The sequence below is a fragment of the Chroicocephalus ridibundus genome, chromosome 15 (assembly GCF_963924245.1).
Source record: "Chroicocephalus ridibundus chromosome 15, bChrRid1.1, whole genome shotgun sequence".
Classification (NCBI taxonomy): Eukaryota; Metazoa; Chordata; class Aves; order Charadriiformes; family Laridae; genus Chroicocephalus; species Chroicocephalus ridibundus.
This window is the reverse complement of record NC_086298.1, coordinates 6,093,967-6,121,395: the sequence shown is the minus strand read 5'-3', so window position 1 is coordinate 6,121,395 and position 27,429 is coordinate 6,093,967. Positions and strand designations below refer to the sequence as shown.

At 62.2% G+C, this 27,429-nt stretch overlaps 5 protein-coding genes across 8 annotated transcripts in view; all 5 read right to left on the bottom strand.

Moving 5' to 3' along the window:
* Positions 1 to 1,433: 1,433 nt before the first annotated feature.
* Positions 1,434 to 7,087, bottom strand: AK1 (adenylate kinase 1). The gene is made up of 7 exons (XM_063353396.1): positions 7,003 to 7,087; positions 5,077 to 5,119; positions 3,934 to 3,969; positions 3,027 to 3,190; positions 2,680 to 2,796; positions 2,002 to 2,193; positions 1,434 to 1,653 (listed from the first exon to the last, which is right to left on the bottom strand). Exons 2-7 carry the CDS (start codon positions 5,084 to 5,086, stop codon positions 1,588 to 1,590), a joined length of 585 nt encoding a protein of 194 aa, XP_063209466.1. The 5' UTR covers positions 5,087 to 5,119; positions 7,003 to 7,087; the 3' UTR covers positions 1,434 to 1,587.
* Positions 7,088 to 7,795: 708 nt separating this feature from the next.
* ST6GALNAC6 (ST6 N-acetylgalactosaminide alpha-2,6-sialyltransferase 6) lies at positions 7,796 to 12,548 on the bottom strand. Of its 2 annotated transcripts, none has more exons than XM_063353293.1 (7): positions 12,319 to 12,548; positions 11,471 to 11,591; positions 10,402 to 10,466; positions 10,077 to 10,256; positions 9,495 to 9,892; positions 9,163 to 9,270; positions 7,796 to 9,081 (listed from the first exon to the last, which is right to left on the bottom strand). In XM_063353293.1, the coding sequence occupies exons 3-7, from the start codon at positions 10,414 to 10,416 to the stop codon at positions 8,892 to 8,894; spliced, it is 891 nt and encodes a 296-aa protein (XP_063209363.1). In that variant the 5' UTR covers positions 10,417 to 10,466; positions 11,471 to 11,591; positions 12,319 to 12,548; the 3' UTR covers positions 7,796 to 8,891. The 2 variants fall into 2 exon arrangements, with proteins under 2 accessions (XP_063209363.1, XP_063209364.1); XM_063353294.1 differs by having other exon boundaries at positions 11,471 to 11,586.
* A 1,306-nt stretch (positions 12,549 to 13,854) lies between these two features.
* ST6GALNAC4 (ST6 N-acetylgalactosaminide alpha-2,6-sialyltransferase 4) lies at positions 13,855 to 16,642 on the bottom strand. Of its 2 annotated transcripts, none has more exons than XM_063353402.1 (6): positions 16,442 to 16,642; positions 15,704 to 15,781; positions 15,206 to 15,376; positions 14,654 to 15,066; positions 14,414 to 14,521; positions 13,855 to 14,332 (listed from the first exon to the last, which is right to left on the bottom strand). In XM_063353402.1, the coding sequence occupies exons 2-6, from the start codon at positions 15,713 to 15,715 to the stop codon at positions 14,143 to 14,145; spliced, it is 894 nt and encodes a 297-aa protein (XP_063209472.1). In that variant the 5' UTR covers positions 15,716 to 15,781; positions 16,442 to 16,642; the 3' UTR covers positions 13,855 to 14,142. The 2 variants fall into 2 exon arrangements, with proteins under 2 accessions (XP_063209472.1, XP_063209471.1); XM_063353401.1 differs by lacking the exon at positions 16,442 to 16,642 and adding an exon at positions 16,062 to 16,217.
* A 1,252-nt stretch (positions 16,643 to 17,894) lies between these two features.
* Positions 17,895 to 20,632, bottom strand: DPM2 (dolichyl-phosphate mannosyltransferase subunit 2, regulatory). The gene is made up of 4 exons (XM_063353108.1): positions 20,601 to 20,632; positions 19,994 to 20,083; positions 18,742 to 18,844; positions 17,895 to 18,457 (listed from the first exon to the last, which is right to left on the bottom strand). Exons 1-4 carry the CDS (start codon positions 20,601 to 20,603, stop codon positions 18,399 to 18,401), a joined length of 255 nt encoding a protein of 84 aa, XP_063209178.1. The 5' UTR covers positions 20,604 to 20,632; the 3' UTR covers positions 17,895 to 18,398.
* A 1,474-nt stretch (positions 20,633 to 22,106) lies between these two features.
* The window catches only part of EEIG1 (estrogen-induced osteoclastogenesis regulator 1), a 37,985-nt gene continuing 32,662 nt past the window's right edge, over positions 22,107 to 27,429 (bottom strand). Inside the window, exons 12-13 of one of the 2 annotated variants that reach the window (XR_010073383.1) lie at positions 26,779 to 27,356; positions 22,107 to 23,197 (exon numbers count right to left, since the gene is read on the bottom strand). Coding sequence is in view for 1 of the 2 variants with exons in the window: in XM_063352989.1 (XP_063209059.1) it covers positions 27,311 to 27,356 (46 nt within the window). In the remaining variant the exon portion in view is untranslated. Of the gene's footprint in view, positions 27,357 to 27,429 lie in introns of both variants that reach the window. The other variant, XM_063352989.1, reaches the window with a different exon arrangement.

The window sequence follows — 27,429 nt, the reverse complement described above, 5'->3', positions numbered from 1 at the left end:
GGAGGGCAGGGTGCCCAGGCCCGCTGGGCACCATGGCATCCCCCCTCCCAGCCCCACCGCCCTCCTCACCGCCTGGGGAAACTGAGGCATGCTCAAAGCACACCCAAAGAAGGATGGAAGCACATGTGAAATGGGTCACCCCGCTTTCTCCTGCATGGATTTTGGCCGTAGCGTCCCAAACTGCCTGTCTCTCCTGTCCCCTCGTCCCCACTGACACGAGGCGGGCGCCTGCCAGCCCCAGCTCAGACGTGCTGGCAGCACCCCAGCCCCAGACGGATGGCCGCATCCTTCCCGCCCGGCCGCCGGCTGCCTCCCGCAGTGCCCCAGGCTCTGCCGGTGGCTCCTTTGCCCTCCAGGCATGGGGCTGACGTCGGAGCCTGGCGGGTTTGAGTTTTCTTCTTGGGGATTTTTGTTTTTTCCCCCGCTCGCTTCCTTCCTCCGCTCCCTCGCAGTGGCCTCAGCTGCCCCCGGCGCTGCTGCCCCCGCCCCCCGCCTCCCCCAGACCCCTGGCTCTGTGCCCAGCTCCCAGCAGCCCAAAAGCGAGTGGTGGGGGGCCCTGCCAGGGTTGGGGCTCTGCTGCCTCCTGCCCTCACTGGGGCTGGGTAAACCCTGTCCCCAAGCCCTGCCGCAGCCCCTCTGCTGTGGCGTCGTGCCTGGGCAGCTCTGAGGGTGCTGGGGAGCCCCCAAACCCCTGTCCCCACACCAAACAAATGCTTGTCTGCTGGGGCTCTGCGACTCACCCCTCCATAATGACCCCCACCCTGTCCCTCACCCAGAGGGACACCCAGCCTGCCAGAGGGTGGCCCCAGCCTGTCCCTCAATCCCCAGACAGGGCTGCACCCCAGGCTGAGAGGTGGCACCAATGGCAGCGGGTGCCCAGGCACAGCGGGGCAGGGAGCACCCCACTCCAGGGTGTTGTGCCACCCCAAAACACCACATCACAGCCACCACATACCCCCCCCAAAAAGGGGATGAAAGTGGTGGAAATCCCCATCCCAGCATGGCTGGGCTCAGAGGGGGGTCTGAATCCAGCCGCCCCCAGACCCTACAGCCTGTGGGAAAGCCCTGGGGAAGGGATTCGTGTGCAGGATATGGCTCAGATGCTGCCCGCGGCTCCGGGGACACACACCCAGAGCACAAGGGGGTTCAGCAAACGGGACGGGATCAGGGGAAGCAAGACGGGCTGAAGGATGCAGCCGCAGGCTCCCCGCACTCCATGGATTGGGAAGCCCGGGGGCAAGCAGCCGGGATGCTCCCTCCCTTCCTCCAAGTGCAGCATCCCGCTGCCCCGGTGGGATAAACACCCGCTTCCTGCCCTTAATCAGCTCCAGAGGGGCTGGGGTGGGGGGGGCGGGACAGGGGGGAGAAAAAAAAAAAAGCTCTGGAAAGAAAAACTCATTTCCTGCGACAGAAGAAAAAGATAAAGTCTGGGCTCATTAAAGTGAACTTTACTGGGGAGAGACGGGAAAGAGCCAAACACAATGTCCTTGAAATTTCCTCCGCGTGGCTCCGTCCACGAAAACAGGATAAAGCCGCTTCCGCTGTCTCTGCCGGAGCATGCCCCGGGGGAGCAGGGCTGGGGGTCGGCTACAGGCTGTCGAGGTGGGAGCAGACCTGCTGGAAAACCTCCTCCACGGAGCCCTCGGCGTTGAGCTGGGTGCAGAGGGGTGAGCTGGGTGGGGGGGGGGGGTCACCCAAGGGGACGGCACGACAGGAGCTCTTCCAGGGATGGATTTTGGCCGTGGGTGGAGAGACTGGGGCCAAGTTAGGGAAAAGGGGTACAGGGCCATCCTTGGAGGGGTCTCTGTGTTGGGAACTGGAGGGTCCAGCTGGCTCCAGAGGGTCTGGCTGGCTCCAAGGGGTTAAGCCCACCCCAAACAAGCCAGGATTTTTCCCCCCCTTCCCTCATCACACCCATCCATCACTTCCCCTCCCCTGGGACCACACGTGCCACGAGCCATGGGGCTGAACGATGCCGGCATCGGCCACGTCCCTGCTTACCTGGCGGACGATGCCTCTGCTCTTGTAGAAGGCAATGACGGGCTCGGTGGCCTTGTAGTATGTCTCCAAACGCTTCTTGATGGTCTCCTCGTTGTCGTCTACCCGCCCGCTGGTCTCTCCTCGCTTCAGCAGGCGTTTCACCATCGTCTCCTTCCCCGCGTCCACGTAGAGCAGCAGCGTGGGGGGGGCGATCTGCAGGCAGGGGGGAACAGGGTTGTCACCATGTCAAGCCAGCATGGGTCTAGTTTGGTTTGGGGAGATGGTAGCGGTGGGCATGGGGGTTACAGATGTCCCCATGCCATCTTCTGCCTCCCTCCGCATGGGTCTGGGGGCCACCTGGACACCGGAACGTGTCCCGGTGTCCCTCAGACCCATGCGGAGGAAGGCAGAGGGACAGCGTGGCCAAGCCCTGGCTCTCTGCCACCACCATCACGCCCGCACTGTGGTCGTCCTCTGTCAGTCTGAGGACACCCTGGAGAGATGTCCCCCCCACTGCACCCTGGGCACAGGCTGTCCCCGAGGCAGGGGGACCTGCTGGCTGTGACAGTGCCCAGTTTAGACCCTGTTGGGATGGGACTTTCACTGGGATGGGGAGGCAGGTTCCTGCTGGATGAAGCCCCTCTGCCTAGATGGTGGGTGGCACGGCACAGCATGGCGCAGCACGGCACCAGCTCTCACCTTCTTCTCGAACTCCTCTCCCTGCTTCACCTCGCGGGGGTAGCCGTCAATGAGGAAACCCTTGGATACATCGGCTTTGGCCATCATGGCATCCCGCAGCATGTCCAGCACCGTGTCCTGGTGAGGAGAAGACAGAGCTGCCAGGGCTGACGTGGGACAACATGACCCCCCTCAGCACCCCCCAGCACCCAGTGTCCCCAGTCTCTGCTGCAAACCCCCCCTGGGGTGGCAGGGATGGAGGTGTCCCCAGGCCACATGCCAACCCTCACTGTGGTATCTGATGTCCCCACAGCCACCCCTGCCTGCATGCCCCACCGTGCCACAGCCAGTGGCCCATAAGGACTCACCAGGGGCACCAGCTCGCCCTTCTCCATGATGGCCTGCAGCTTCTTGCCCCGCTCCGAGCCTGAGCTGACCTCTGCCCGCAGCAGGTCCCCCGTGGAGAGGTGGGTGTAGCCATATTTCTGCACGATCTTCTCACACTGGGTCCCCTTCCCTGAGCCTGGGCCACCTGCAAGTCACGTGTGGGCCACACATGCCCCAAGCCATGGGTAAGGAGCTGGAAGGGTACACGGAAACGGCAGCACAGACCCACAGGAGACTCCAGGGCCCAGCAGGATGGAGGTTGGTGTCCCCAAGCCCAGCGCCAGGATGGGAAGAGCTGCTCCTGGGGTGGCCTCGGGGATACCAGGTCCTTGGGGGTGGCATGGGCTGCTGGCAACAGGCACGTGGGCACCACCACTCTGATGGCACCCAGGACACCATCACCATCCCCCCATCAGCACCTGGACATCACTGTCTTAATGGCACCTGGGGTATCGTGACCCCATCAGCACCCAGGACATCCTGCCTGAGAGCACTCAGGACATGACAACCCCACCGGCACCCAGGACGTCACCACCCCATCAAGCACCCAGGACATCACTGCCTGATGGCACTCAGGCATCATCCCCCAGGTGTCTACTGCCATATCACCCCAGATGCTGCCACCCCATGCCTGACCAGAGGTGCCCTCCCAGTCCCAGCACACCCCACCACGGCCTCGAGGAGCTGGGCTGGAGCCACAGCCACCCCACAGCACCTGGGGACAGCTGAGGTGCCACAGCCTCAGCCTCCAGCCTCAGCCTCCAGCCCCAGCTCCCTGTCCCTGGGGACCAGCTGCCCCCCACAGCCCCACAGCCCTGGAGGCGCAGGGGGATGGGGCTGTGCTCTGGCCTTGACCCCACCAGCAGCAGGACCCAGACACCAACTTACCCACCACGAAGATGATTTTGTGGTTTTTGAGTTTTTCTGGGGGAGAGAAAGAAAACAAACAATTACCAAAAGCCAGAAAGCATGTTGGGGAGCAAGGTGTCCCCAGGGGGACAAGATCCAGGGCAGGTGTCCCTGGAGATGGAGGGGACCCACCCCAGGCCCCAGGGGATAAAGGCAAAGTGGAAAGCAGCCATGTGTCCCCCTCGTCCTTGTCACCTGGGCAGGTTGGGACAGCCGGGCTGGACATGGCTGAGCACAAAGACCCCATGGCACCGTGGCCACGGGGCTGGAATCCCGCTGCCGCGTGGTGTCCGGGAGACGGTCACTGTCCACGGCTCCACCGCGGCCACATCCATCCCCGCGGCCGGCTCGTTGCCCCGGTGGGCTAACGGGGGCTGCGGCAGGCTCGGCTTGGCATGGCCACCTTGAGCGCCTGGCGCAACCCCCAGCAGTCCCTGAACCCCAGCATCGGTCCCTGGGCCTGCTGGCCAACGTGCAGGTGGCACTAGCTGCCCTGTTCCCTGCCGAGCACCCAGGCACAGGGTCCCTCGCCAACTGCAGGATCTGGCGCAGACACGGTGTGGGGCAACGCCGGAGTGCGATGCCGCGGAGGGAGGCAGAGCTAAAAATAAAGCCGAGGCACTCCAGGGCCACTTTCCCATCTCCTGATTACAGCCGGCTGAAATTTCAACTCCTCCAGCACCCGGCGATCCCCAGGGCTGGGGACAGAGCCAAGTGGCTGGCAGGGACCAAGGGGACGTGGAGCACGTGGGGGGCTGGAGGGACATGGGGGATGGACAGAGGGGAGGGATGGGATGCGACGGGATGCACGCAAGGGGGACGGATGCAGAGGGGGACAGGCACAGGGGGGATGGAGGGGACGGATGCAAGGGGGATGGACACAATGGGGACAGGAGGATGGAGGGGAGATGGATGCAGGGGAGACCAAGGGGACGGATGCAGAGGGGGACTAAGCGGATGGATGCAGGGGGTACTGACGCAGGGAGAATGGACACAGAGGGGATAGATGCAAAGGGGACCGGAGAGACGGATACAAGGGGGATGGACGCAAAGCAGATGGATGGAGGGGAGACAGGGGATGGATGCGGGGGGGATGGATGCCAAGGTGGACGGAGCACTCACCCGTCGACATGCTGCCGCGGTCCAGGCACAGGAGCACTTAAGGCTGCAAGAGAAGAGGAGCAGGGTGAACAACTCAGCACAGCAGTGACACGCAGGTCCCCAACGCCAGGGTTTGGGGAGACAACGGCTCACCCTTCCCTGCCATGATGGCCAAGCTGGGGGTCAGGTCTTCCGCCCCGCCAAAGGCCCAGCTTGGCCCTAAAATAGGGAGCTGGGGACGTCTGCTCCCATGGCCATCACCTACCTGGCTCCCGGCAGCCACCCGCCCCATCCGGCTGCGGTGAGGGCTTCCCCATGCCGGGTGACGCACGGTGACGTTACTGGCTTCCTCCCCAGCCCTGACCACATCCCTGTGCCTGGGGTGTCACCCGGGCAGCCAGAAAGTGGCTTGGGTTGACCAGTGTCCCCAGGACACCGAGTGATGGAGGCAACACCCCCCCAGCTCCCCGCGGGCTGTTTTCATTTTGGGTGTCCTAAGGGGGGGCTTGCAGCACCCCATTGCACCCCCATCACCTTGGGGGGGGGGGGGGGGGGTTGGCCACTCTGCCTGCCCGCACCCAGCCCTGCGGCACCCAACCTGCTTGGCCACAGCACGTCACCCCAAACCGGCTGGACGGGGTGCGGGGATGGGGCATCCCGTGGCCAAATGAGCCCGTGGCTGCTGACAAGGTCGTGTTACAGCCGGGAAAGGGCAGAGGCTAAGTATGGCCGGGCTGAAACCAGCACCGGGTCACGTCCCACCTGTGCTGTGGGGACGGAGCCCTCAGGGTGGCCCCCGTAGGGTCTGGGTGGGTGCAGGATCCCTGGGGTCCCTGATTGTGGCGGGTGCCCCAGGACTGCTGGCACCGACCTCGGTGCGGGCTTGGGGACTGATCCAGCGCAGCGCTGGGTCCATGGGCGCAGGGTGACGTGGAGGTGGCAGGTCCCGAGGAGATGGGGAGGGGGGTGCTCAGCCGGGGGCCCAGGGCTAGGTGGGGGGGTGCAGTGTGGCCTGGGACTTCCCAAAAAATGCCGTCGCAGGACACACTCCAGGGTGCTCCCACCAACCTCACCCCACCACCAGCTCCAACCACAGTGTCCCCAGCCCCCCCAGTCCCATTGGCATCCAGCTCCCGCCACTCCCGGGTCCCCAGGCCCAGGCCTGGGCTGCTCCAGCACCCCTGCAATCCCTCCAGCACCCCCTGCAAGCCCCCAGCATCCACTGCCATGGCTCCAGCATCCCCTGCAGTCCCCTCCCAGGAGCCGTGCAATGGCTCCAGCACCCCTGCAAGCCCCCCAGCATCCCGTGCAAGCCTCCCCAGTATCCCCAGCAAAGGCCCCAGCATGCCATGCAAGCCCCCCAGCACCCAAGCAATGGCTTCAGCACCCCTGCAGGCCCCCCAGCACCCCATGTAATATATATAATATATGGCAATATATATAATATAATGGCTCCAGCACCCCTGGAGGCCCCCGAGTATCTCCTGCAGGACTCCCTGGGACCCCAGGCAAATCCCCCCAGGATCCCCTGCAAGCTCCACCAGCATCCCCTGCAAGCCCCCCAGTATCCCCAGCAAGGCCCCCAGCACCCCGTGCAAGCCCCCCAGCATCCCCTCTAAACCCCCAGCACCCCATGCAATGGCTCCGGTACCCCACGCAAGCCCCCCGGCATCCCCTGCAACGGTTCCAGCACCTGCGCAAGTGCCCCAGCACCGATACCCCCGGAACTCCTGCGATGCCCCCCCCCCCGCCCAGCACCCCCCGTTCCCCGTGCTGCCAGCCCCCCCCCGGGAGGGGACAGGGGCCGGACGGGCGGCAGCGGCGGGCACAGGCCCCCCCATCACCCCTGCGAGGGACGGTGCCGCAGTGACACCACCACCCCCCCCCCCCCCGGGGCCGGGCGGTGGCAGCGGGACCCCGGGGGGGTGGCGGGGGGCACACACTGACCTCTGGGCGCGGGGCCGGGGCGGGCAGCGCGTGCGGCTGCCTGCGGTCCTGCCCGGCTATTTTTACCGCTATATATAGAGCGCTGGCGCCGCGGTGCATGCCGGGAGCGGGCAGGGGACGGGCAGCGGCGGGGGGGGGGGCACCGACACCGCCCCCCCCACCCCCCCCACCCCCCCCCCTCGAGCATCGGTCCTCCCGGAGCCGGCCCGGCGAGGGGCTGGGATGCTCGGAACCCCCGCACGGCCGGGGGATGCCGACACATCCCTCCCCCCACCCCCGTGCCTCAGTTTCCCCCACCCGCGGGGGGAGCCTTCACCCTGCTGGGTTTGGGGTCCCTGAGACATCCCCGTGCCACTCCCCCCAGCCCCTCGGAGGGGACAGCTGTCCCCATCCCCACGTCCCCATCCCTCTCCCCATCCACCGCAGCACCCTGGCTGGCACCCCCACCCTGCCAGCCCCGGGGCGGCGGGGGGGTAAATCCCCGGGGATGCAGGGGCCTTACCTGCCTTTCCTCCCCCTCCGTGGCTGCAGAGACCCCGCCCCAAAGCCCCGCCACCCCTGGCTGGGGGTGACATGAGTTGGGGAGGTCTCAGCTGCCACCCGCTCCAGGGCACGCAGCTGGGATCACCCTACTGACGGACACGGGTGCCACGCTGGCCCCCTTCCCGCATCCTCCCGAGCGCCCATGGCCACCACCACTGTGGGCTGGGGGGCGCCAGGGGCCCGAAACCCCCTGCGATGGCAGCGCCGGCACACGCTGCCCAGCCCCAAAAACCCAGCACGCGGCCAGGGCCCAAGGCAACAGACTGCAGCAATATTTATTCCTGTACAAACCATTACAAAACGCAGCCGTGTCCCCCCAGCACGGAGTCCCCCCCAGCCGCAATGGGGACAGGTCACAGCCAGAGGGAAACTGAGGCACAAAGCCCTGCCAGGGCTCCGCACCCAAACGTGCCATATTTAGCTATTTTCCCCAAATCCACCTCTCCGCTGCTGAAAAATTAATAATAAAATCTGCCCTGCCCCCGTCCTGCCCCTGGCTGCAGGGGACCGAGGGGCACTGCCGCCCCCCCCCTGCCACATGCCCACTTCTAAATAGTTTATAAGCGGTTAATAAATGATGAGGAGCCAGCCGCAGGCTGCTGCTGGCCCCCTTGTTACCGCTAACGAGCATCCAGCAGCCCCTGCTCGCTCCTCCGGCCAGGCACGCTTGGAGAGAAACTCGAATACAAACCCCGAGACCAGAATCGGGGCGGGAAAAAAAACAAAAAAAAGCCCCCAAAAGCCCCCCCCCCCCCCAAATCCCATCGCTCAGTTAGAAAAGGTTTTGGCAGTGTGGGTGTGGGGCGCGGTGGCGTCAGGACACAGGTGGTTTTGGGGTGGCTGCGTCACCCCTGCGGGGTCCCACCAAAACTGCGGGGTTCTGCTGAGGGAAGGATGCCCGTGGACCGGGATCGGGGTGCTAGGGGTGGCTGGGGGGGGTGATGAGCCCCAGGAAGGGGTCCCCCCACCGAGGGACAGGGGGAAACAGTCTCTGTGATGGCCCCAAAAGTGATGCAGCCCCAAATGGAGACGAGGGCACCCGGCACCCTCTCGTGTGCTTGCAGGGGCTGCAATGTGCCTGGACCAGCATCGAGCAGGACCTCACCCCCACACCTCCCCCCATGGAGGGGGGGGACACCCCAAACCCTGCACTCACCTCCTGGCCCCTCCCAAAACCATGTCAAAACCCAATGCACCCGAGGTGAGAGGAGCCACCGTGCACAATGGTGGTGGCACCGTGGGAGGCATCCGGAGCTCCCCACTCCCGGGGGGACGCAGGGGGACCCCCCTCCATCCCAGCTCCAGGGGGGAGGGTCTGCCCAGCTTGGGGCGGGGGGGGGCAGCCCCTACGGCCAGGTGGGGTGGGAGAAGGTGATGTTGTAGAGGCCGGCCCAGCTGGCGAAGACCCGCTTCTCGGTGATGAAGCGATGGTGGTTGCCCTTGCGGCTCCGCTCGTTGTGGATGTAGGTTGTGCACTCGTCAGGGCCCTTCGGCTCGTAGTAGTGGTAGGGCAGGCGGCGGGGAGGGGGCCGGCGGCTGCAGGGGAGGGGGGAAAGCAGGGGGTGAGCCCCACAATGGGGTCAGGGGTCCAGGGGTGGGGCTCAGGGGTCTCCTTACCCGCAGTAGTTGGGTGGCACCATGCCGTAGACGTGGACGGCGTCACACAGCTCCACCGCGATCACCATGGTGAACCAGCCGGTGCTGAGCCATGAGCGTGACTTCTCCCTGGGGATGAGAAATGGGGGGGCACACGACATGGGCGTGAGGTGACATGGGTGATGGACCCCCTTAGGGTCCCCAACCTTCCCCAGGGACCCCCATCCCACAGGCCCCCATCCCAGGGACCCCCATCCCGATGCCACAGCCAAGGAGCAGCCCCAAGAGCCAGCTCTGCCACAGGGACCTGGAAAAGGTGGGGGGACGTGGTGCAAGAAGTGGCTCCGAGGTACCTGTCCTTCCCCGTCTCCCCCTGAAACAGGTCATCAAACTGCTTCATGCGGCTGGGGGAGACGACGTAGGCCGTCATGTTGGGGAAGGACGCGCTGACGCGTTGGATGATTTTCAGGAGGCTCTTCTGCATCTTGGCGGGCGGCCCCCAGAAGATGAAGATGGTCTCCGGGGTCTTGTTGACGAACTCCTGGGGCCGCTTGAGGACACGGTAGAGGCTGGAGTGGGCCACCACGCGGAAGCTGGTCTTGTTGCCCACGTCAAGCTCATAGCCGGTGGTGGGAGCGTCATTCATGCGGATGGTGCATTCGGCCCCGTCGATGGCCGTGCCCAGGCGGGTGCCCAGGAGGTGGCTGGAGCTGGTGACAATGACGCACTGGTGGCAGCGGGCAGTCAGGGTCTGCGGACCACAAGTGCTGTGAGCAGGGGGCCCCGGTGTCACTGCGACCCATCAGGGAGGGATGAAGCTGGGACAGGGGACAAGGCACTGCTGTCCCACTGGAAGGGACAATTTGGCTGGACGTTGGCGGAGCGATGAATCCTGCACCCGCCACCGAGGCTGGACCCCACCGCCCAGCTCGTACCTTGTTCCCGCAGACGGGCAGGTACCCGCTTTTCACCCCCCACTTCTTGAGGTCGGGGGGCCGGCGGGCTCTGCCCCGCAGGCGGCTGTAGGGGAAGACCTCGCTCCCGCTGCCGGAGCTGTAGATGATCAGCAACATGATGAGGGCAAAGAGGACCCCCAGGGCGGCGGCGCGCTGGCTCTGCGGGTGGGGGGACAGCGTCAGCTGCTGCCCCTCACCCCACGGGTGTCCGCATCCAGCCCCGCTCCCGGTAGCGTCTCCAGCGGGATGCCCGGCGTCCCCAAGGAGATGCCTCCTGTCCCCGGGGTGATGGCCCAGCACTCACCGCGCTGCCACTCATGTCTCCGCGCCGGCCTCAGCGCGCAGCAGTCGCCAGGGTCCTGCGAGCACCTGCAAGGCATGCGGTCACCCCCTCACCACCGCACTGTGCTCCCGTCCCCACGCTGCTTGGGACACAGTCCCCAGGTGCCAGCAGGGATATGGGATGAGCCGCCAGGCAGCCTGGCTCCGCTGTGCCGGAGCACTCGTGGGGTGGGTGCCCAACCAGACCCCTGTGTCCCCCCCTTTCAAGGGGAGGACAAACCCCCCGGCACCAGTGCGGGGAAGGGAAATGCCATGGATAGAGGCTAGGCAAGCTCTGCAGTGCCAAAGAGCCAAACCTGACCGCAGCTCGTGCCGGGGAGATCCTGGCAGCAGGACTGGCTCCCGGCAGGGATTATCCCTTGCCGGCGGGGCCAAAGCCGCTCAAACCCGCGGGGTTAGGGAGGGTAAACCTGCCGCTCGCACGGTGAAATCCCATTAAAACAACCGGCTTGGATCGCGGAGAGAGGAACCAAGACCTGTGCAACTCAGCTCACGCATGGGCTCAAATGCAGCCGGAGCCGGCAGGGACCTCTCCAGCCCTGGGGGCATGGGCTGCACCCCGGCTGCTCGCCCCCGGGGGGGACTTGCTCTAAGCCCCACTTGCCCAGGCTTGCTGGAATGGACTGACCCAATTTATTTTTTAATGCCCTCGTTAGCGAGTCATGGACGCTCCCGGAGTAGTCGGAGCAATTGGAAATTAGAAAAAAAACTGAAGCCTTTTTACTAATTGCCCTGGGGAAGGGAGCAGGGATGGAACATGGCTCAGCAGCCTGGGTTCAACCCCTGGGGGGGCAGGGAACTCCGAGGGGCTCTCAGGGCCGGTGTCGATGGCTGGGGAGGTGCCAACCCACCCGGGGGGGCCAGGCATGTGGGTGCAAAGGGGCGTCGCCGTGCAGAGGCTGGGGTGCAGCCGGGGAAGGGTGGGGGGGGGCAGAACCAGGACCCCCGCTCCTACCGCTGCGCCCCGCTCCGCTCCCCACGTCGTGCCGAGGCGGTGGGTGACCCCGCAGCGGGGACCCCGCGGGCCTTACCCGGGCGGGGGGGGGTCTCATCTGCGGCGGGTGGCGCGGGGGGGTCCCTCATCTCCTCCTCCGCCCCGCTGGGGGGTACCGGCCCCGGCCATGGCGGCGCCCCGGGGGTCACATCGCTGCTCTGCCGGGGAAGGGCTGAGCCAGACCCGCTCTCCCCGTCCCCCCCACCCCCCCCCCCCAACCCCGGGGTGCGAATCCCGCCGCACCCCCGTCTGCCGGCCCCCCCTCAGCCCCGGATGCGAACCCTCCCGCATGCCGGGAAGTGAAAACCCTCCCCCGGCCCCCCCGTGGTGCGAACCCTCCTCCGCTCCTACGTCCGAATCCTCCCCCACCCCGGCATGCAGCAACCCCCCCACCCCGGGGTGCAGCCCCCCCCGTGCTCCCCGGGGTACAACCCCTCCCCTTCCCAGGGTAAAAAGCCCCCCGCTCCTGGGGTGCAGCCCCCCCCCGGCAATGCAAATCCCCTCTTCCCCGGCGTGCAACCGTCCAACCCCGGCATGCAGCCCCCCCGCTCCTGGGGTGCAGCTCCCCCATCCCCGGCGTGCAACCCCCACTCCCGGGGGGTCCCGGGGCTCCCCCCGGTTCTCCCCCCGGCTCCCGGGGGTACAGCGCTCACCCTCCCCGGGGTGCAATCCCGCCTGCTCCCGGGTGCGACCCCCCCCCCTCCCCGGCGTGTAGCCCCCCCCGCTCCCGGCGTGCAGCCCCCTCCTTCCGCCCCCTTCCTCCCCCGGCAGGCCAGAACCGGCCCCTTCCCCGCGTCCCCCCGTCCCCCCCCCCAAAATCCAGCCGCGGGGCGGGGGCCGCTCCTCCGCCCGGCCACGGCGCCGTTCCGCTCCCCGCCCCCGCACCGGTTTAACGGGCCCAGAGGGGACGCGCCGTGTCCACCGATCGCTCCGGACCGACCGGCTCCGCTACGCACTGCGCCCGGGACGGGGACCGGGGCCGGGGCCGCCGCCGCCTCTCGGCCCCCCACCGCCGCCGGGGTCCTAGCGCCGCCCGCCCGGGGATGGGGAACGCCGCGGGGGTCCTAGCGCCGCCCGCCCGGGGATGGGGAACGCCGCGGGGGTCCTAGCGCCGCCCGCCCGGGGATAGGGAGGACCCGGGGTCCTAGCGCCGCCCTCCCCGCGCCGGGCCCCGGTGGGGCGGGCCGGGGCTGCCCCCTCCCGCCCCGTCCCCGCGGCCTGGCCCGACGTTCTGCTGAGGGCACCGGTGCGGGCAGCGGGATGATGGGTGCGGCAGCGCTCTCCGGGAGCGGCAGGAGCAGCGCGTAGTGCCTGACATGCCGCCAGGCCATATTGCTGGGATGCCACGGCCTCCCCCACGCTGGCCGGGCAGCCCAGGGCGCCTCTCTGGGGCATTTCGTGGGGTGAGGAGGGGACTCCGCTGCTGACACGGCCCTGCATCTCCACTGCGGCGGCTAACGCCTGCTCAGAGGGATTTTGGCTCTGCTGTGCTAGTGAAGCCCATCCTGCGTGGGGTTGTGGCAGCTGGAGCACCCGGCAAAGAGTTCCATGGGCTCTTCTGCTCCCACTCGCCTGCAGGAACCATCCTGGCAGCATCCCTGGGTCCCAGCCAACTTGCTCCTCGCTTGACCCCAGCATTTGGCCTCAGCTGAAACGGGAGCGAACGCGGATCCCTCTGCCCCTCCTGCTCGCCCCCAGCCCCCCAGACACCACCGGGCCCACCCGAACTTGTGCCATCTGTTACAGGTTCAAAGAGCCGCTGTGGCAGCTCCATGCAGCCGGGCTCAGGGCCACACACGTGCCTGTGCCGTGCCCCCTCTCTCAGGGGATGCGGGAGCCGGCAGCCATCCTGCCTGCAGCGCTGAGCCCTGTGGGGCTGAGGATCACCCCAGACCCAGCACGAAATCCACGCCAGGCCAGAGACGCAGCTGCTGTTTCCCAAATAATCTCAACCACCCCCCTCCATGCTCAGGACCAGCTCTACTGCCTCGTCACCTCCCCCTCTTATTTATAGCCTGGCAGGAGAGCAGGACACTGCAGCCCTGCGACCAGCTGCTGTCCCCTGTCCCCATGTCCCACAGACGCAAGGGGCACAGCGCGGGGCACCACCAAGTTAAAAACACTTTTAATGGCCACGTTTGCTTTGGTCTGAATCCAAGGGCACTTGTGACAAGGCAACTCGGAGCCCCCGGGGCACACGTGTCCCTTAGGCTTCCCGGCTGGGGGGCACAGGGGCAGCTGGAGCCGCAGGGACCTGCCCGGGGACAGCAGGATGGGGGGCCCCAGCCCCAGCTCCCTGCACCCCACATCCAGTGCCAGGTCTCGGGGCAGGGGCTGTGGCGAAGCTTCATCCCTGGGAGAGGCCCTGTGTTGTGCTGGAGCCCAGCAGCGCGGATGTTTAATCCCGCATTAAATATTCAACTCAGTAGAGCAGGCAGAAAAACTTCCTGGTCGCCCTGGGTCCATCCGGGCAGCAGCTCGGAGACGATGGGGCTCTGTGGGTCCAGCTCACGCCCCCCGTGCACTGGCATGGGGGGTCCCAGCCCCAGGTCTGGGGGAACCGTCCCTGCCACTGCGTAAACGGAGACTCCCTGCTCCGGGGTTCGGTAAAAGGCTTTCAACCGTGGCACCGGCAGAGTGGGGGTGCGCTGTTGCAGGATGAGAGCCCCACTGCCATGGTCCTCCTCACCTCGCCCCACGGCTGGCGGCCTACCCGCCTGCCCAGGATGGGTGGGTGAAGATGATGTTCCTCCTCTTGGCCCAGCGGGAGAAGATGGCTTTCTCGGTGATGAAGCGGTGGCCGGCGCGATGGGCTCGCTCGTGCACCAGGTACATCCTACATTCGTCCAGCCGGCCCTTCTCGAAGTAGTGGTAGGGCACGCTCGAGTGGTTCTTCTCCCTGGCGGGAGATGACGGGGTGGGTGTGGGACCTGTGGGGACATCGGACCACCCCGCACCCCCCCCCCCGCCCCCCACGCACCTGCAGTAGTTGTCGCTGACCATGCCGAAGACGTAGATCTGCTCGCACAGCTCCATGGCCAGGATCATGGTGAACCAGCCCGTGCTCAGGAAGGAGCCAGACTTCATCCTGCAAAGCACCGTGGCCGCACTGGAGAGGGTGCTGCGGAGCAGCCGGGCCAGCTGGGCCATGGGTGCCCAATGCGGGGATGGGTGCTATGGCAGGGGGACCTGATGGGGGCTCCTCAGGAGCCGGTGGTACCTGTTCTTCCCCGTCTCGTTCTGGAAGACGTCATCGCAATACGCCATCTTCTCCTCGGTCAGGGTGTAGATCTGCAGGTGGGGGTACATTTCCATCACCTTCAGCAGCGCCCGGTAGGTCGTGCCCGACTTCTCCCGGTTCATCTTCTTCGACGGCCCCCAGATGACGTAGAGGGTCTCCTGGGACTGCTGGAAGAAGTAGGGCTGGTTCTTCAGCAGCAGCGGGACGCTGGTGTGTGACACCACCCGGATGGTGCTCCGTGTCCCCACGTCCTCCTCGTAGCTGGTGGTGGGGGCATGGTTCATGCGTAGGACACACTCCTGCCCATCGATGGTCTGTCCCAGGCGGGAGCCCAGCATCTGCCCTGAGCTGGAGACGACGGCGCAGTGGCGGCATAGCGCTCGCTCCAGCGGCTGCGGGGAGATGTACCCTCAGCTCCGCAGCCGCCAGACACACCGCAGCTCCATCCGCCCTTCCCTCAGGAAGGGGAAACAGAGGCACGCGCAGGTGGGGCTGCCCCACCACCCCCGGCGCCGCCCCATCCCCACGCACCTTTCCGTCGGGGACGCGGCTGTAGCCCTGGAAGCTGAGGAGGGTGGGTGCCGAGGGGCTGCCCTGCGCCCCCGGGGGCTGGCAGCAGGACCGCAGGCCGGCTTGGGGGCTGAGCAGGATGTAGAGCACGGCGACCACTGCCATGCACACCAGCGTTAGGAAGAGCCGGACCTGGAAGCAGAACGGGGAGGTTTCTCCAGGCCCGGCCACGTGCACCGGCACCATGCTGGATGCCAGCGGCCCCGGCAGTGCCGTGGGGCACGAGCAGCCCCCGGGAGGAGGGTGTTGGGGCACGTTGGCCGGGGCGCAGCAAGGAGCCACAGCGGGGAGCGCTGGGTGGCGGGGCCTCGCTCGCTTCCTGCAGGCAGCCACGGCCCAGGCGCAGCCGCCAGCCTGCGCCTCCCCCAGCACCGCTTTTGGGGTGAGCGACCCCCCGATGCCGGCGGGGTCCCCCCGGCCCCTCATCCCCCTGTACCCTCCGTCCTGGCAGGTACTCACCAGCGTCTTCATCCTCGGGGGGCTTGGCGGGTCACCCGGTGGCGTCCGGGAGTCACATGGAGTGGGGGGGCTCGCACCCTGTGTGCAGGGCGGGCTTAGCGGCAGCACCGGTGAGTGGGGCACAGGGGATCCCCCCGTCCCCAGTACCCCAATGCCCCGGGTCCGCCCCCCCGCCTCCGCCTTGTGCCGGGATCGACCAGGACCCCCCCGGGGCCGCGACCTCCCCATGCTCCCCCACGGCCCGGACCCCCCCGGGGCCGCCCGTGTCCCCGCACCCCGCGGGTGCAGCCCTCCCACCCCGGGCAGGGGCGTCCCCGCGGAGCGGCGCCCCCGGTGCCCGGTACCGGCCCCAACTCACCGCGCCGGGAGCCCCCGCGGCGCCGCCGCTCCCCGGCCCCCAGGGCCGCCGCCGGGTCCCGCATCCCGGGCGGGCGGCACCTGGTTGGGGCTGCCGGGGCCGCGGGAGGGGGGGGCGGAGCCGAGTGGGCACTGCCGGGACCGGGACCGCCCCCGCCCGCCCCGCTCCGCCCGGCTCCGGCTCCGGCTCCGGCTGGGACACGCCCGCAGCCCGGCACCGCCCGGCACTGCTCCGGGGCCGGCTCCCGTGCCTATCCCCTGTGTCCTGGCACCGGCCCCGGCAACCATTTCTCCCTGCACCTCCTCAGCCCCCCCTGCAGCCCGGGGGTCCCTGCAGCCACCCCCCCCAACACACCCCCCATCCCGAAGCCCCTTCCTCACCTCCCAGCACCATCAGCTCCCGGCCAGGCCGGACATCGGCGCACTCAGTCGTGGTGGGAGCAGCCCACGGACCAAAATAACCCAAAATGGCTCAAGAGCAGGGCTGGTGGCCTCCGGTCCCCTTCTGGTGGCCTCAGGTGGCCACCCATCACCTGCAGTCCCTCATGCAAGGACCAAGCTGCAGAGCACCCGTGAGAAACGTCCCCAGAGTGAGCTGCCCGTCCAGGGAAGGGGACTGAACTTTGTCTTCTCTAGCTGTTGACAAGGAAATATGAGACGTAACCTTGAGATGGGTCCCAACCCTGTCCCCCCGCAGGCTCTGACGAGGAGGAAAGAGGTGACAGGGACGCTGCCGGGCTCCTGCGCAGGAAGCAGTGCCCGAGGGGCGCACCTGGGCTTGCTCAGAGACCACTGAATTTTTCCTCCTTTTGCCTCCCCCTGTCCCAGCTCAAAGCCACCTTCATGGCGGGGGCTGAGAGGGGAAGCCGGGGATTCCTCACCAGGTGAAGGGGTAGCAGCAAAGTGCAGGCGAAGGAACACGGCGGGATGAGGACCCGGCCTCAGGGAGGGCACAGTGAGAGGTGAGGGGGGCGGATGCGCAGCCCAGCATGGCCAGGCAGCCCCCCCAGAAGCTGGAAACAAGCCTCCAGCTGGAGCCTCGCCTCTGGAACACCCACCAGCTCCAGCCACACAGCGAGTTCAGCCCAAGACCCACAGCACCCAGGGTGTCCCCAAGCCACCAGCATCGCAGGGCTGGTGGGCGGTCGGGAGGCAGGATGGGACAATGGGACACATGGCTGTCTGGTAGGGGAAGTTCACAGCATGTGCGAGAAGGATCAGAGCGCCACAAATCTGCCCTCCAGGCCAGGTAAAGCAGCCCCCAGCACAGCAGAGCCAGCAGAAGGCTGGGTTTGCCTGGCCAGCTTCTCTCTGGTGATTCCCTGCCTGTCCCCACCGGCAGGACAGGGCCAACGGAGAGCTCAGGGCAGGAGCTGCCAGGGCCGTGCAGCAGAAACCATCCTGGCAGGCCTGCGGCACCCCCTTGGCATGGGCAGAGGACAGGCACCAAGACCTTGGGGACCTTCATTGAGGAGGATCACACTCGTTGTGGTCTGTGGGAGTTGCTGGGACACCAAACCTTGGGGCAGCAACCATTGCCAGGAGGAAATCCCCAGGGGGGTGGACAGGGTGTCACCACCTTGTCCGGGAGCAGGAAAGCAGCCAGTGGCTGACAGCAGTGATGGGAGCCGCACCCGTCAGTGGCACAAACACTTCCTTGTGACGCAGGGAACCTCCTCGCTGCCCCCTCAGCTGGATGACCGCGGGGGGGACGCAGAGAGCAGCAGCGGCACTGTCCCTGCACTCTCTGCCAGCCCGGCCTCACAGGGGTCCCTCTTCAGAAAGGTAAGAGCCCACCAGCACCACGGTTAGTCCTTCCCGCAGGTAAATGGATGACACAAACCTGCCTTTTCCAAGCTCAGTCTCATTTCTTTCCTCTCCATCTTGAATCCCATTAATAAGAGCCCACAAACCGTATGTAAACATTTAAAAAAACCCAGAAGGAACAAACTACCGGACACACAAGAGCAGAGGGGAAGGATCACTCAGAGGCTGAGCAGCAGGCAGGAGTCAGGGCTCAACTCGCACTCTGGTGAGTGCTGCTGGACCCCGACAGCTCCTCCAGCCAGCTCTGGTACTGGCAGCCCCGGCTGGGGAGCAGGTCCCTCACAGCTGGGGCTCTGGTCCCTTCTCTCGATGAGCCCCTGAGGTCAGTTTTGCTTCCCTTTGGTCAGTAAATTGTAAACTACAGAAGACTTCATCTCTGCAGGGAGGAACACGGGAGAGCGCAGCCAGCTCGGCGCTGAGCTCTCCGGAGGAGGTGCTGCAGGCAAAGTCTTTTCCTGGCTATGATGCCACAGGGTGGGCGCCTTCTCCTTATTCTCTCTCAGCTGGGCCTTCAGTCCGATTTCTTGGCAGGTTTCCTGCTCTTCCACATCACGACCATTATAAAAACGCCTACCATGAAAGAGAGAACAGATTCAGCCAGAAAACTTCTAATTATGGGCACTTTTAAAACACATTGCAGTGAGAAACAGAACCTCAGCAGAGCGAGTGACAAACAATTCTGCTGTCCAGAGGCTCAAACAGCCAAAGTTACCACAAACACAGGCCTCGAGAGCCTGCGCCAGGAGCCACAGAGAGCGTGTCAGGAGTGTCACACATTAGCTAACCCCCTAGCAACCCTCTTCTCTCTTCCTAATTTAGAAGATTCTAATTAGAACAACTGAAATAACACTCACCTATAAATAGCAGCAGCAGCAGCCCAGCCACCACAGGGATGATAACCGCATACTCCCTAGGCAAGAAGTACTGGTGGATGCCATGGTCTCTGTCGATGAAGGGCTGCAGGAGACAGAGAGGGGTGTCAGCAGCTGGGTACAACACCCAGGCAAGTGCCTGACACCTGTGGCCTCGTGGTTTCAAAAGCAGGACAGAAATATCAGACAAGAGAAGATAGCTAAAAAAAAAAAAAAAAGGGTGGCCCAGACCCGCATGTGGCTCAGCCCCCAGCTGCAGGGACGTGACAGGGAAGGCTTCAGCGTTGGGCAGGCAACGAGGGGCGGCTAGGCTGGCACAGGTGTCCTGCGGCCCTGGGGTCTCAGGGTGGGCACGGCTGCTGGCCCACTTGGTGGTGAACACAGCAAACCCCCGGACCCTCTGCCCTGCAGAAGGGAGCGGCTGATACTGGCTCTGCTTCATCCCACCAGGATCCCTCTGCGGAGGCCAGTGGAAACCTTTGGACACTAGAGAGCAGTGTAAGGATTCCCGTGCTGCAGCGAGCACACCTACGCGCTCCCGGGACTACAGACGTGTATAAACACGTATTGGGCAGCAGAGTAAGTAGACACAAGAGGGGAATTCAAAACTCTCAGAGGGTAGAGGGGAAGCTGCCAGGAGTTCAGACATCAGCCCAGGGCTAATCCAGGCCTCTCGTACCTGGAAAGCTCATGAGATGTTTCTTTCCAGGAAAAAAACCACTAATGGCTCAAGCTGATGTGTCACCAGAAGTGGGCAAACTACCAGGCTTATGATCACTTTTCCAGAGCTCTGCATTCCCCAAACTCTTCTCCTCCCTACCAGGCTCCAGATTTGGTAAAAGTAATCTCTTTTTATGTTTCCCTATGTGATCTCCCAGCAGAACCAGGAATCTGGAGGACTGCACACGTGAACACCAATGACAACACCACCTCCAGAGGGAGCAGGCTCCAGCTCTCGCTGACAGCTCCAGGGAACCTCGGATCTCACACCGTCCGGGTCAGCCTGTCTGCAAGCAGCAGGGCAGGCGGCACCACCGAAGCTTGGTCTCACCCATGCAAGGGCAGGCACAGGCAGAAGGGACAAGGGCTGCGCCAGCAAAGACAGGGAGTTCTGCCCTAAAGTTTTTAAGCAGGAAACTGGCAAGGCAGAACCCTTTGGGGACACCAGCACCTAAACAAAACCCAGGCCAACACCAGAGTGACTGGGATTGTAATGGCCAGAGGAGACCCGTACCAGTATGATGATCCAGAGGGTGTAGTAAACAAAGAGAACGAGGCTGAAGACAACCAAGCCGAATCCAACCACCTGGTCTGTTGCTGTGGCCTGCAAAGGGAGAGAGAGTCAGAGCCGGATCCGCACGCTCTGGCGGCTGCGTGGGAAGCGTTAACGGGCCCCTGCTGCTTGTTCAGCCCCAGGGCGGGTGAGGGGCGCTGCTGCGGGGCTGAAACGGGAGCGGAGGGGGGCGGGGAGCGCAGGCGAGTGGAGGAGCAGCGGGAACCTCTGCAGCAGAAACAACCCACCGCGAGGGCAGCGGGGAGAGCGGCCGAGACCTGCTGGCGGTGCTCCCACCCGGCCGTTCACGCCCTCGCAGCTCCGGCCCAGCCCTCCCAAGCACCGACCCCCGCCGGCACCAGCGCTGCCCCGGAAAGGCCCAAGAGGCGGCCGAGGCCCGGCCTCCCCCCGTCCGCGGGCAGCCAGGAGGCCCCTTGCTGGCTCCCGGCCGCCGTTCAGCCTAACCCCCCACGTTACCGGGCTGCCCGAGCGGGGACAGGCCGCGGGCCGCCGCCTCCGGAGGAGCCCCAGGGCCGGCGGGGCGGGAGCCGCACCCGACCCCACTCACCATGGCGAGACCCGGCCTCCCCGCCCGCCAGCCCCGCCCTTCCGGGAGCGGCCACCAATCAGCGCGCCTCACGTCCGCCTCGCCCTCCAGTCGTTATGAGACAGCCAATCAGCGGGGGCGGCCTTGGGGCCGGCGGCATCATGGGAAGCAGGGGCGCGGGTCGCCCGGAGCATGAAGGGAGTTGTAGTCCCGGCGCGGCCCTCCCGAGGGTGGGGAGCTGTGCCGGGCCGCAGCCCCCCCGGGGAAGGGACAGGGGAGGCCGGCGGGTTCTGCCTTAGCGCTGCTCGGGGCCTTGTTTGTGCGAAGCCGGCCTTGGCTCCTCTCAGCCATTACGGAGGGCGATGCCTGACCAGCTGCGGGCCAGGCCGGCTGCCCTCTGCGCTCTCGGTGCCTCACCCAAGCAAACGTCCTGTTGTACACCCGGAAGCCAGCTCATCGCAGAGGGAAAGGCCGGGAGCGAAGCTCTTTGCTAAGGCATGCCCCCTCTGGTGCCATTGCCTGGTGAGAGGAGAGGATGCTCTCCTTGGGCAGCAGCAGCAGGCCCTGGTTTGTTTCATCCACCACCTGCTGTCTGTGAGTTCCAGTAGAAGCGACTCATCCTGAAACCAGCCAGCTCAACACCTGCTCCAACGCCAGAGACACTCACGTCCTGCACCCCAGCCCTTTTGTTGTCCCAAAGTGGGGCTGTTTACCTGGCCTGCAAGACACCAATATTTTAAAGTACATCAATTTATCCACACACGCTGCAGCTGGAGGAAAGGGAAAAGTGAGAGCGAACAGCTGAGGGACACAAGGGATGGTCTGAGGAAGCGGAGGCACCCGAGGGAAAGGGGAAGAGCCTACATGTGACTCCAGGGTGCAGCTGATCAGTACATGTGGCCAAGGCTTTGGGAGGGTAGGGAAGCCAAAGCCACCTTCTCCCAGGTGCCCTGGTTGCCTCCAGCCTTTGTGTGCATCAGCAGCAAGTACCCGAGCGCTGAATTTGGCTCAAACCTCTGTTAATGGACTTGCCAGCCTGTGATGGAAGAGGAGGGGCTGCCCCACACAAGCAGTGAGGGGCCACAGGTGTTTCTTGGAGCCCCCCGGACTGCAGCACCTCCACCCTGGCCAGCCCACAAGGTGGTACCCGGCAGGGGTGCCCAGCCCTGCTCTGCAGCAGGGCAGGATAGGGCCATTCAAGCGTGGCTTGGGCTAGGACATAGTGTTCGGGAACACGAGACACAGCCAGCGACTTGCACCAGTTCACCTTCCCCCTGGATGCCAGGCGGTTGCTTCCACTCGAGTGCTGCTGTGCTGCCAGCTCCCCTCTCTGGCCCTTCTCCCGTCCCCAGGGAAGGGCTGGCAGGAATTTCCACTCCCTGCCGCCAAGGAAATCCTGGAGGACAAAACAAAATCCTGTTCCAGGGCCCTGCATGCCAGCAAGCACTGTCTGACCCTTCTGCTCCCTTAGCAAATGGTTTTTGAACCAAAGATATATTTAAAACAAAAAAAATAAAGCAGGAAGAATCAGTGTGAAGTACCAAAAAACCTTTATTTTTTCCCCAAACCATAACAACATTTGACATTATATTGATTTCCTCATATATTTGTTATTTCTCTACGTTAGGAACCAGATACAGAAAATACAAACACGATCTGTTGAATCAAAGACGGCACAGCATTCCGTTAGAAAAAGAAACAAAAAATTAGAGGAGCAAGATAAAAATGGTGAAAAATAGTCATTCCCTCCAGCCCAAACTTTCCAAGAATCATCATCAAAATAGAGCAGTGGAAGTAGCTTCTCTTTCTAAACGCACTTCTGCTTTAAGAAAAAAGTTAGATTTATCTTTAGATTTCAAAGTAAAAAAATGTTAAACTATCTTTCAAGCAATTTTGGAAGTTTGCATAGACCCATTCCCTTTCCAAAAATATCAGCGATCTCTCTATAGAATCTGATATAAATCAAGTGCGCGCCTCATCTGAAGATCACCAAGCTCAATTAACTTTCAAGAAAATAAAACACGATCTCCCCTTCCCCTCCCTCCCCCCACAAAAATATGGGCTCTACCATTATTCCTTGTGTTTGAGGCAAGTCATGAGGCTCAGCCACACCTCTCGCTCACAGCTTCACCCAAATTCCTTTTTATTTCCCAGGTTTCTACATCCGCTCCCTCCTGACGGGGCAGGGGCGACGCAACGCGGAGCTGTGGGGGGCATCAGGCTGGGATGGTGTGGGTGGGCTGATGGACGACGCAGCTCTCAGGAGGGAAGCTAGGTGGGGGGAATTTTGCGCTCATCAACACGCACCCCCCCCAGCGAGGAAGTGGCTTTTCAAGGACAAACACCTGCGACCAGGCAGTGTTTGTAGGAACTTGCCCCTGGGGACCAGCCTTGTCCACAGGGCTCAGTCGCCAGAGCAAGAACGCTTTCAGCTAGAGACTAAGGGGGGTGGCGGGGAGGGGGCAGGAGGGGTGGAGGGTGAGTTTGCAGCTCCCGGGTAAGGCAGCAAGGAGGGGAGCGGGGAGACCCCTCTCCAGGAGGGGAGTTTAACCGAGGTGCTCTAGCGTACCTGGAGTGAGGTTTTCCCAGAGGTTCACAACAGCTCATGCAGAGTCCAGCTGCACAGCCACCAGTTTAAAAAGAAACAGCAACGACAAAATAAATAAAAAAAGTCAACCCCTCCTATTAAGATGCGAATGAAATACGTATTTCTTCAGGTCTTGGCCTGGTTCGGAACCCTCTAAAAACTGAAGCAAACATTTAAAAGGGCTTAATAACTTTCTGCAGGGGGAAAGGGTTGTGGCAATGCGGAGGGGAAGAGATCACGCGCCTGCTGCCCATCACACCAAGGGTCAGGACAGTTCAAAGGCCCCCATTTAAAGTGCCAACCACACAAAAGATGATGATGGAGGAGCAACATCCTTCTCCCCCTTTTTCCATCACAATTTCCAACTGAAACCCATCTCCTTCACCAAGTCACAACTAAGCCTATTCTTTTGGACATTCACTCAGTTTATACTGATTTTAAAAAAAAAAAGTTAGTAAAAAAGCTACATTGAATTTTCCAACTCTTTGCAACGGGCTTCCACCAACTAAAAGGTCCAGAAACTGGGAGAGCAGAGCCCGTGTGTTTTGCCTGACCCCGAGACTGGAGCAGAGAGCCAGCTCTGCTCTCCAGGGTCATCCAGGCATGAGCAGCCCTGCTCGCCAGCGTCTGAAACCCAGGGGATGCAGAGTCTTGCCAATAAAGTCCTTTTACTTGTTTAAGCCGCCTCTGAATCCCCTGAGAAGGGGAACAATGTGGGGAAGAACATCCCCCCCTTCAGCCCCCCAGGAATAAAATATCAATGAAACAATAATGCAGTCAAAAAAACACCAGCCTGCTGGGTTTATAAAAAAAATAAAATTCAATAAACTTCACAACAACAACAAAAAAAAAAACAAAACCCAAAAGGAAACTAGCCAGCGGTTTGGGTCTGGAAACTGATTCACTTCTTAAATGTTCAAAGTCCAACAAGGAAAAGACAGCAGCGATGCCACAAGGAAAAAGTGCTCGCGAGATGCAGCTTCCCGAGAGACGGCAGCGAGTCTGTGGAACAAGCGACACCACTTCCATCACCGCCGCCTCGTACGCCCAGCACCGGCCACGGACTGCCGGGCATAGCTCATAATGGACGTGCAGTGGGAGGTCTGTGTGGGATCTCGAAATAGGAACAGATTGCTCCTTCTTCCCTCCGGGTCTGCTCTGGGTGCTCCAGCCCCGGCTGTGCTGCACCAGGCTGAATGACTAGGGCTGCTTTCTAATTCAAAACGAGGGGTAGGAGAGCTAAAAAGCTACCGTAAAGACCAGGATTTGTGGAGTCAATAACGTGGAGACAAGGAAGAGATAACCTATTAAGACACAGTTATCAAAAACACAAGCAGTGATGCGCCAAGCTGCTGGAAGAGAAGCCAGAGACATGCCCAGGTTGGCCACAGCTACGCGATGGAGCAGGTTGCGCCTCTGCCAGCCTGGGACAATGAGACCAGTTTTCTGAAAAGCTCAACTGCTTCTCCTCTTGCTTCACTGGGAAGAGATTCCTCTGTCCACTGGGGATTTCGTGACACGCCGAGCTGCCAGCGCCTCAGAGCAGCCAACTCTTGCCAATGGAAGCCCAGAAGAAAGCCCTGGGTTCCCAACAGCTCTGACAGTGACTGCCATTGTTTTTCATGGGAACAGAAGCAAAGCTGCACAAGTGAGCTGGGTTTTGGCCTCTTTCCTGGCTTATGTTTGCTCCTTTTGAGTCCTGGTTGGACCCAATTTCCCAAGGGGCTTTACTGGCCCCCGGGAGCAGCCTGACCCTTGGCTCCACACGGCCACCCGCAGACAGGGCAGGACACCCATCGCTGCCTGCGCCTGCTTCTGCCCTCACCCCGACCCAAGCAGAGTGTCAGGCCAGGCCTGGCTTTCTGGCGTAGCCCCAGGGAGAGAGAAAAGCAAGTTCTCCCCTTCCTGCAGACACGCATCGTCCCAGGAACAGGGCAGGATGCTCACCAGTCTGCTAGCGAGTGCCAAACCTCCGCCAAACCTCCCCAGACTGAATGAAGAAACGACCACCATTAAAAAAACACCAGCAAGTGTGAAAGAGTTTTTGTTCTAGACAGGCTCAAAAGATCCAATACTTTTTCCCTACATTAAACCAAACCAAGGTGTTGTCTATACCCCTTCTTATCCTAATCCAAATTTAATTCCCTTTGTAGGGAAAAGGTGAAAAAGATCCATATCATACATGTTGTCTGTCCAAATACAGAAAGAAACCTCTTGACTCAAAGAGAGAAACTGTCAAAACAGAGTAAGCGGCTGTATAGCTTTGCCACACTGCCTAGCACCCTCCCCATGCAGCCATCCTTAGCTAGCAGGGTGAAAAAAAAATTTACATCAAGGCCCTTTCATTCCTTGTTTCTCATTCTGCCAAATTCCCTTTTCCAGTAGCTCATCTGCATGCATTCTGGCCACAGAGACTGCGATTAATCTTCCCCCCACCCTCCTTTAAAAAAAGGCTTTACAATAACTAAGAACTTGAACAACAACGTGATCAGTTACAAGTCTTTCCTTGCTGAATGGGACAAGTGTGTGCCTGTGTGTGTGCACGCACATGTGTGTCAGAGGAGGGCACGTTCCCAGCCATGCCCGGGAGCCTGCCATTGCTCTGAGTGCACGGCCACCACTGAGTGCTACTACAGTACACCGGTGAAAGAGGAAAGGGCACTACACAGAAATAGCTTATCGGCTGAGAGTCTCTGTACAGGAAGGGCTGCAAGCACAGCCTGCTGACGGCCCGCATAGATCCTCGTTTGTAATTCAGCTGCCAGGAGAATCTATAAGTGGGAGCTGAAAGGGACCGACATCTCTGCCGTGCACTGCAAGGAAAAGCAGCAGCTGAAGTGTCAGACAACTGCAGAAACCAAACCCAAAGAAGAACAATTGAAAGATCAACCAGAAAACAGTTTGTAGCCTTGTCAGAAGAGTTCACTCACTGTGGAGCAGGTAAGAATGGCTGCTGTGGCTAACGCAGCAAACACCTATTCTACCTTTGAAGGCAGAGATGGTGGCTTCTCCCCAGCCCCAAAAGGAACCAGCTCAGGCATAGACCCCTCGTGACAGGGCAAGAAAGGCCAACCAACACCATGCCTTACTGGCCCAGGCCAAGAAAGGCAACTGTTAATCACCACCACAACGGAGAGACCACTGCAGTCAACTGCATCCTGCTCTGGCCCAGGGGAGGGCTGTCAGATAACCAGATTCTTTTCACAGTTCAAGAAGGGCAGTTCCCTTCCTGAGCCACAAAAAAAAAAAAAAAAAAAAAAAAAAAGAGGCTTTGTATTCCAAGCTCCAAGAGTGACTATTTGCTGAATCAGTCCAGAGAACAGGGATTACGCTCCTGGAACAGCAAGTAGAAGCCTCCTCCAGGTAAAATCTGGAACCTCTAAAGTGCTCCTGCTAATGCTAATAGATGAACACTGCCCTTCCATGCCCAGCAGTGGAAGGGTGTAATGCAGTTAGTGGTATAACAAGCACTAGCATTTAACCATTTATCAACTCCCATCTGGATTGCGGTAGTTTTCTGAAATGCACTTTTGGGAGATATTTCCTATGAGAAGAGGATGTGGATGTTTGGGGATTTGAGGGTAGGAAGGTGATGTGCACACCACAGCATACCTTGCTCAGTCAAACCGTTGCCTTGGAAGGTGATGTTCCCTTGCAGAGTCAATGGAATAAAGCATCCTGCAAGTGGCCATTTCACCGTGTCACCAACAAGCAGCTCTTGGTTTGGTTAGAATGGTTTCCACCTCCCCCAGTGGTCTGAAGAGTTCACAGTGGTATTACCCAATGTTTTGGGGAAACAGAAGGTGAGAAGTCCCCCGTTGCAAATGAATGGGTGGAGTGAGGGATGCAGATGAGCAACATCCTCTAGGACTAAGGATAAGCCCAACAGACACCTTGCATCTGATCAGAAACAGGGGGAAGGCAGGCACTGGAAGAACTGGGAAGTGGGGAAGGGTAATGCCAACGTGGGGAAAGTGCATGATCTGGAGTGGTCTCGGAGTAGTTCTGCAGTGCAAACGAATGGGGAGGGGCATGGAGAAATCCCTTCTGGAATGCTGCATGAAGAGAGGTAAAGGTTGGCATCCATATGGCAGCGGACTGGGTAGGGGGCCTGTTTCCAGCAGCTCTACCCTGTTCTTCACATTTAGTGGGTTTCAATCACCACTGGCTCGTAAACTCCAGATGAGACCCTGGGGAGGCAGAGGGGAAGAAGATGAGAAAGCCAGGCTATTTCCCTTAGTCACTTAGAGCAAGCAAGTTCTT

Coding starts and splice junctions, on each gene's coding strand:
- AK1 (XM_063353396.1), bottom strand. Junction 2,797..3,026: donor AGGGCGAGCTGGTGCCCCTG/GTGAGTCCTTAT, acceptor TCTCCTCACCAG/GACACGGTGCTGGACATGCT. Junction 1,654..2,001: donor GCAGAGGCATCGTCCGCCAG/GTAAGCAGGGAC, acceptor CTCTGCACCCAG/CTCAACGCCGAGGGCTCCGT.
- DPM2 (XM_063353108.1), bottom strand. Junction 18,845..19,993: donor CCCTCTGGATCATCATACTG/GTACGGGTCTCC, acceptor TGTCTCCTGCAG/CCCTTCATCGACAGAGACCA. Junction 18,458..18,741: donor GCTGCTGCTGCTATTTATAG/GTGAGTGTTATT, acceptor CTTTCATGGTAG/GCGTTTTTATAATGGTCGTG.
- ST6GALNAC4 (XM_063353402.1), bottom strand. Junction 15,067..15,205: donor GCCGCGTCCCCGACGGAAAG/GTGCGTGGGGAT, acceptor ATCTCCCCGCAG/CCGCTGGAGCGAGCGCTATG. Junction 14,522..14,653: donor AACGAGACGGGGAAGAACAG/GTACCACCGGCT, acceptor GGTGCTTTGCAG/GATGAAGTCTGGCTCCTTCC.
- ST6GALNAC6 (XM_063353293.1), bottom strand. Junction 9,271..9,494: donor GGGGAGACGGGGAAGGACAG/GTACCTCGGAGC, acceptor TCTCATCCCCAG/GGAGAAGTCACGCTCATGGC. Junction 9,082..9,162: donor GTGCCACCCAACTACTGCGG/GTAAGGAGACCC, acceptor CCTCCCCTGCAG/CCGCCGGCCCCCTCCCCGCC.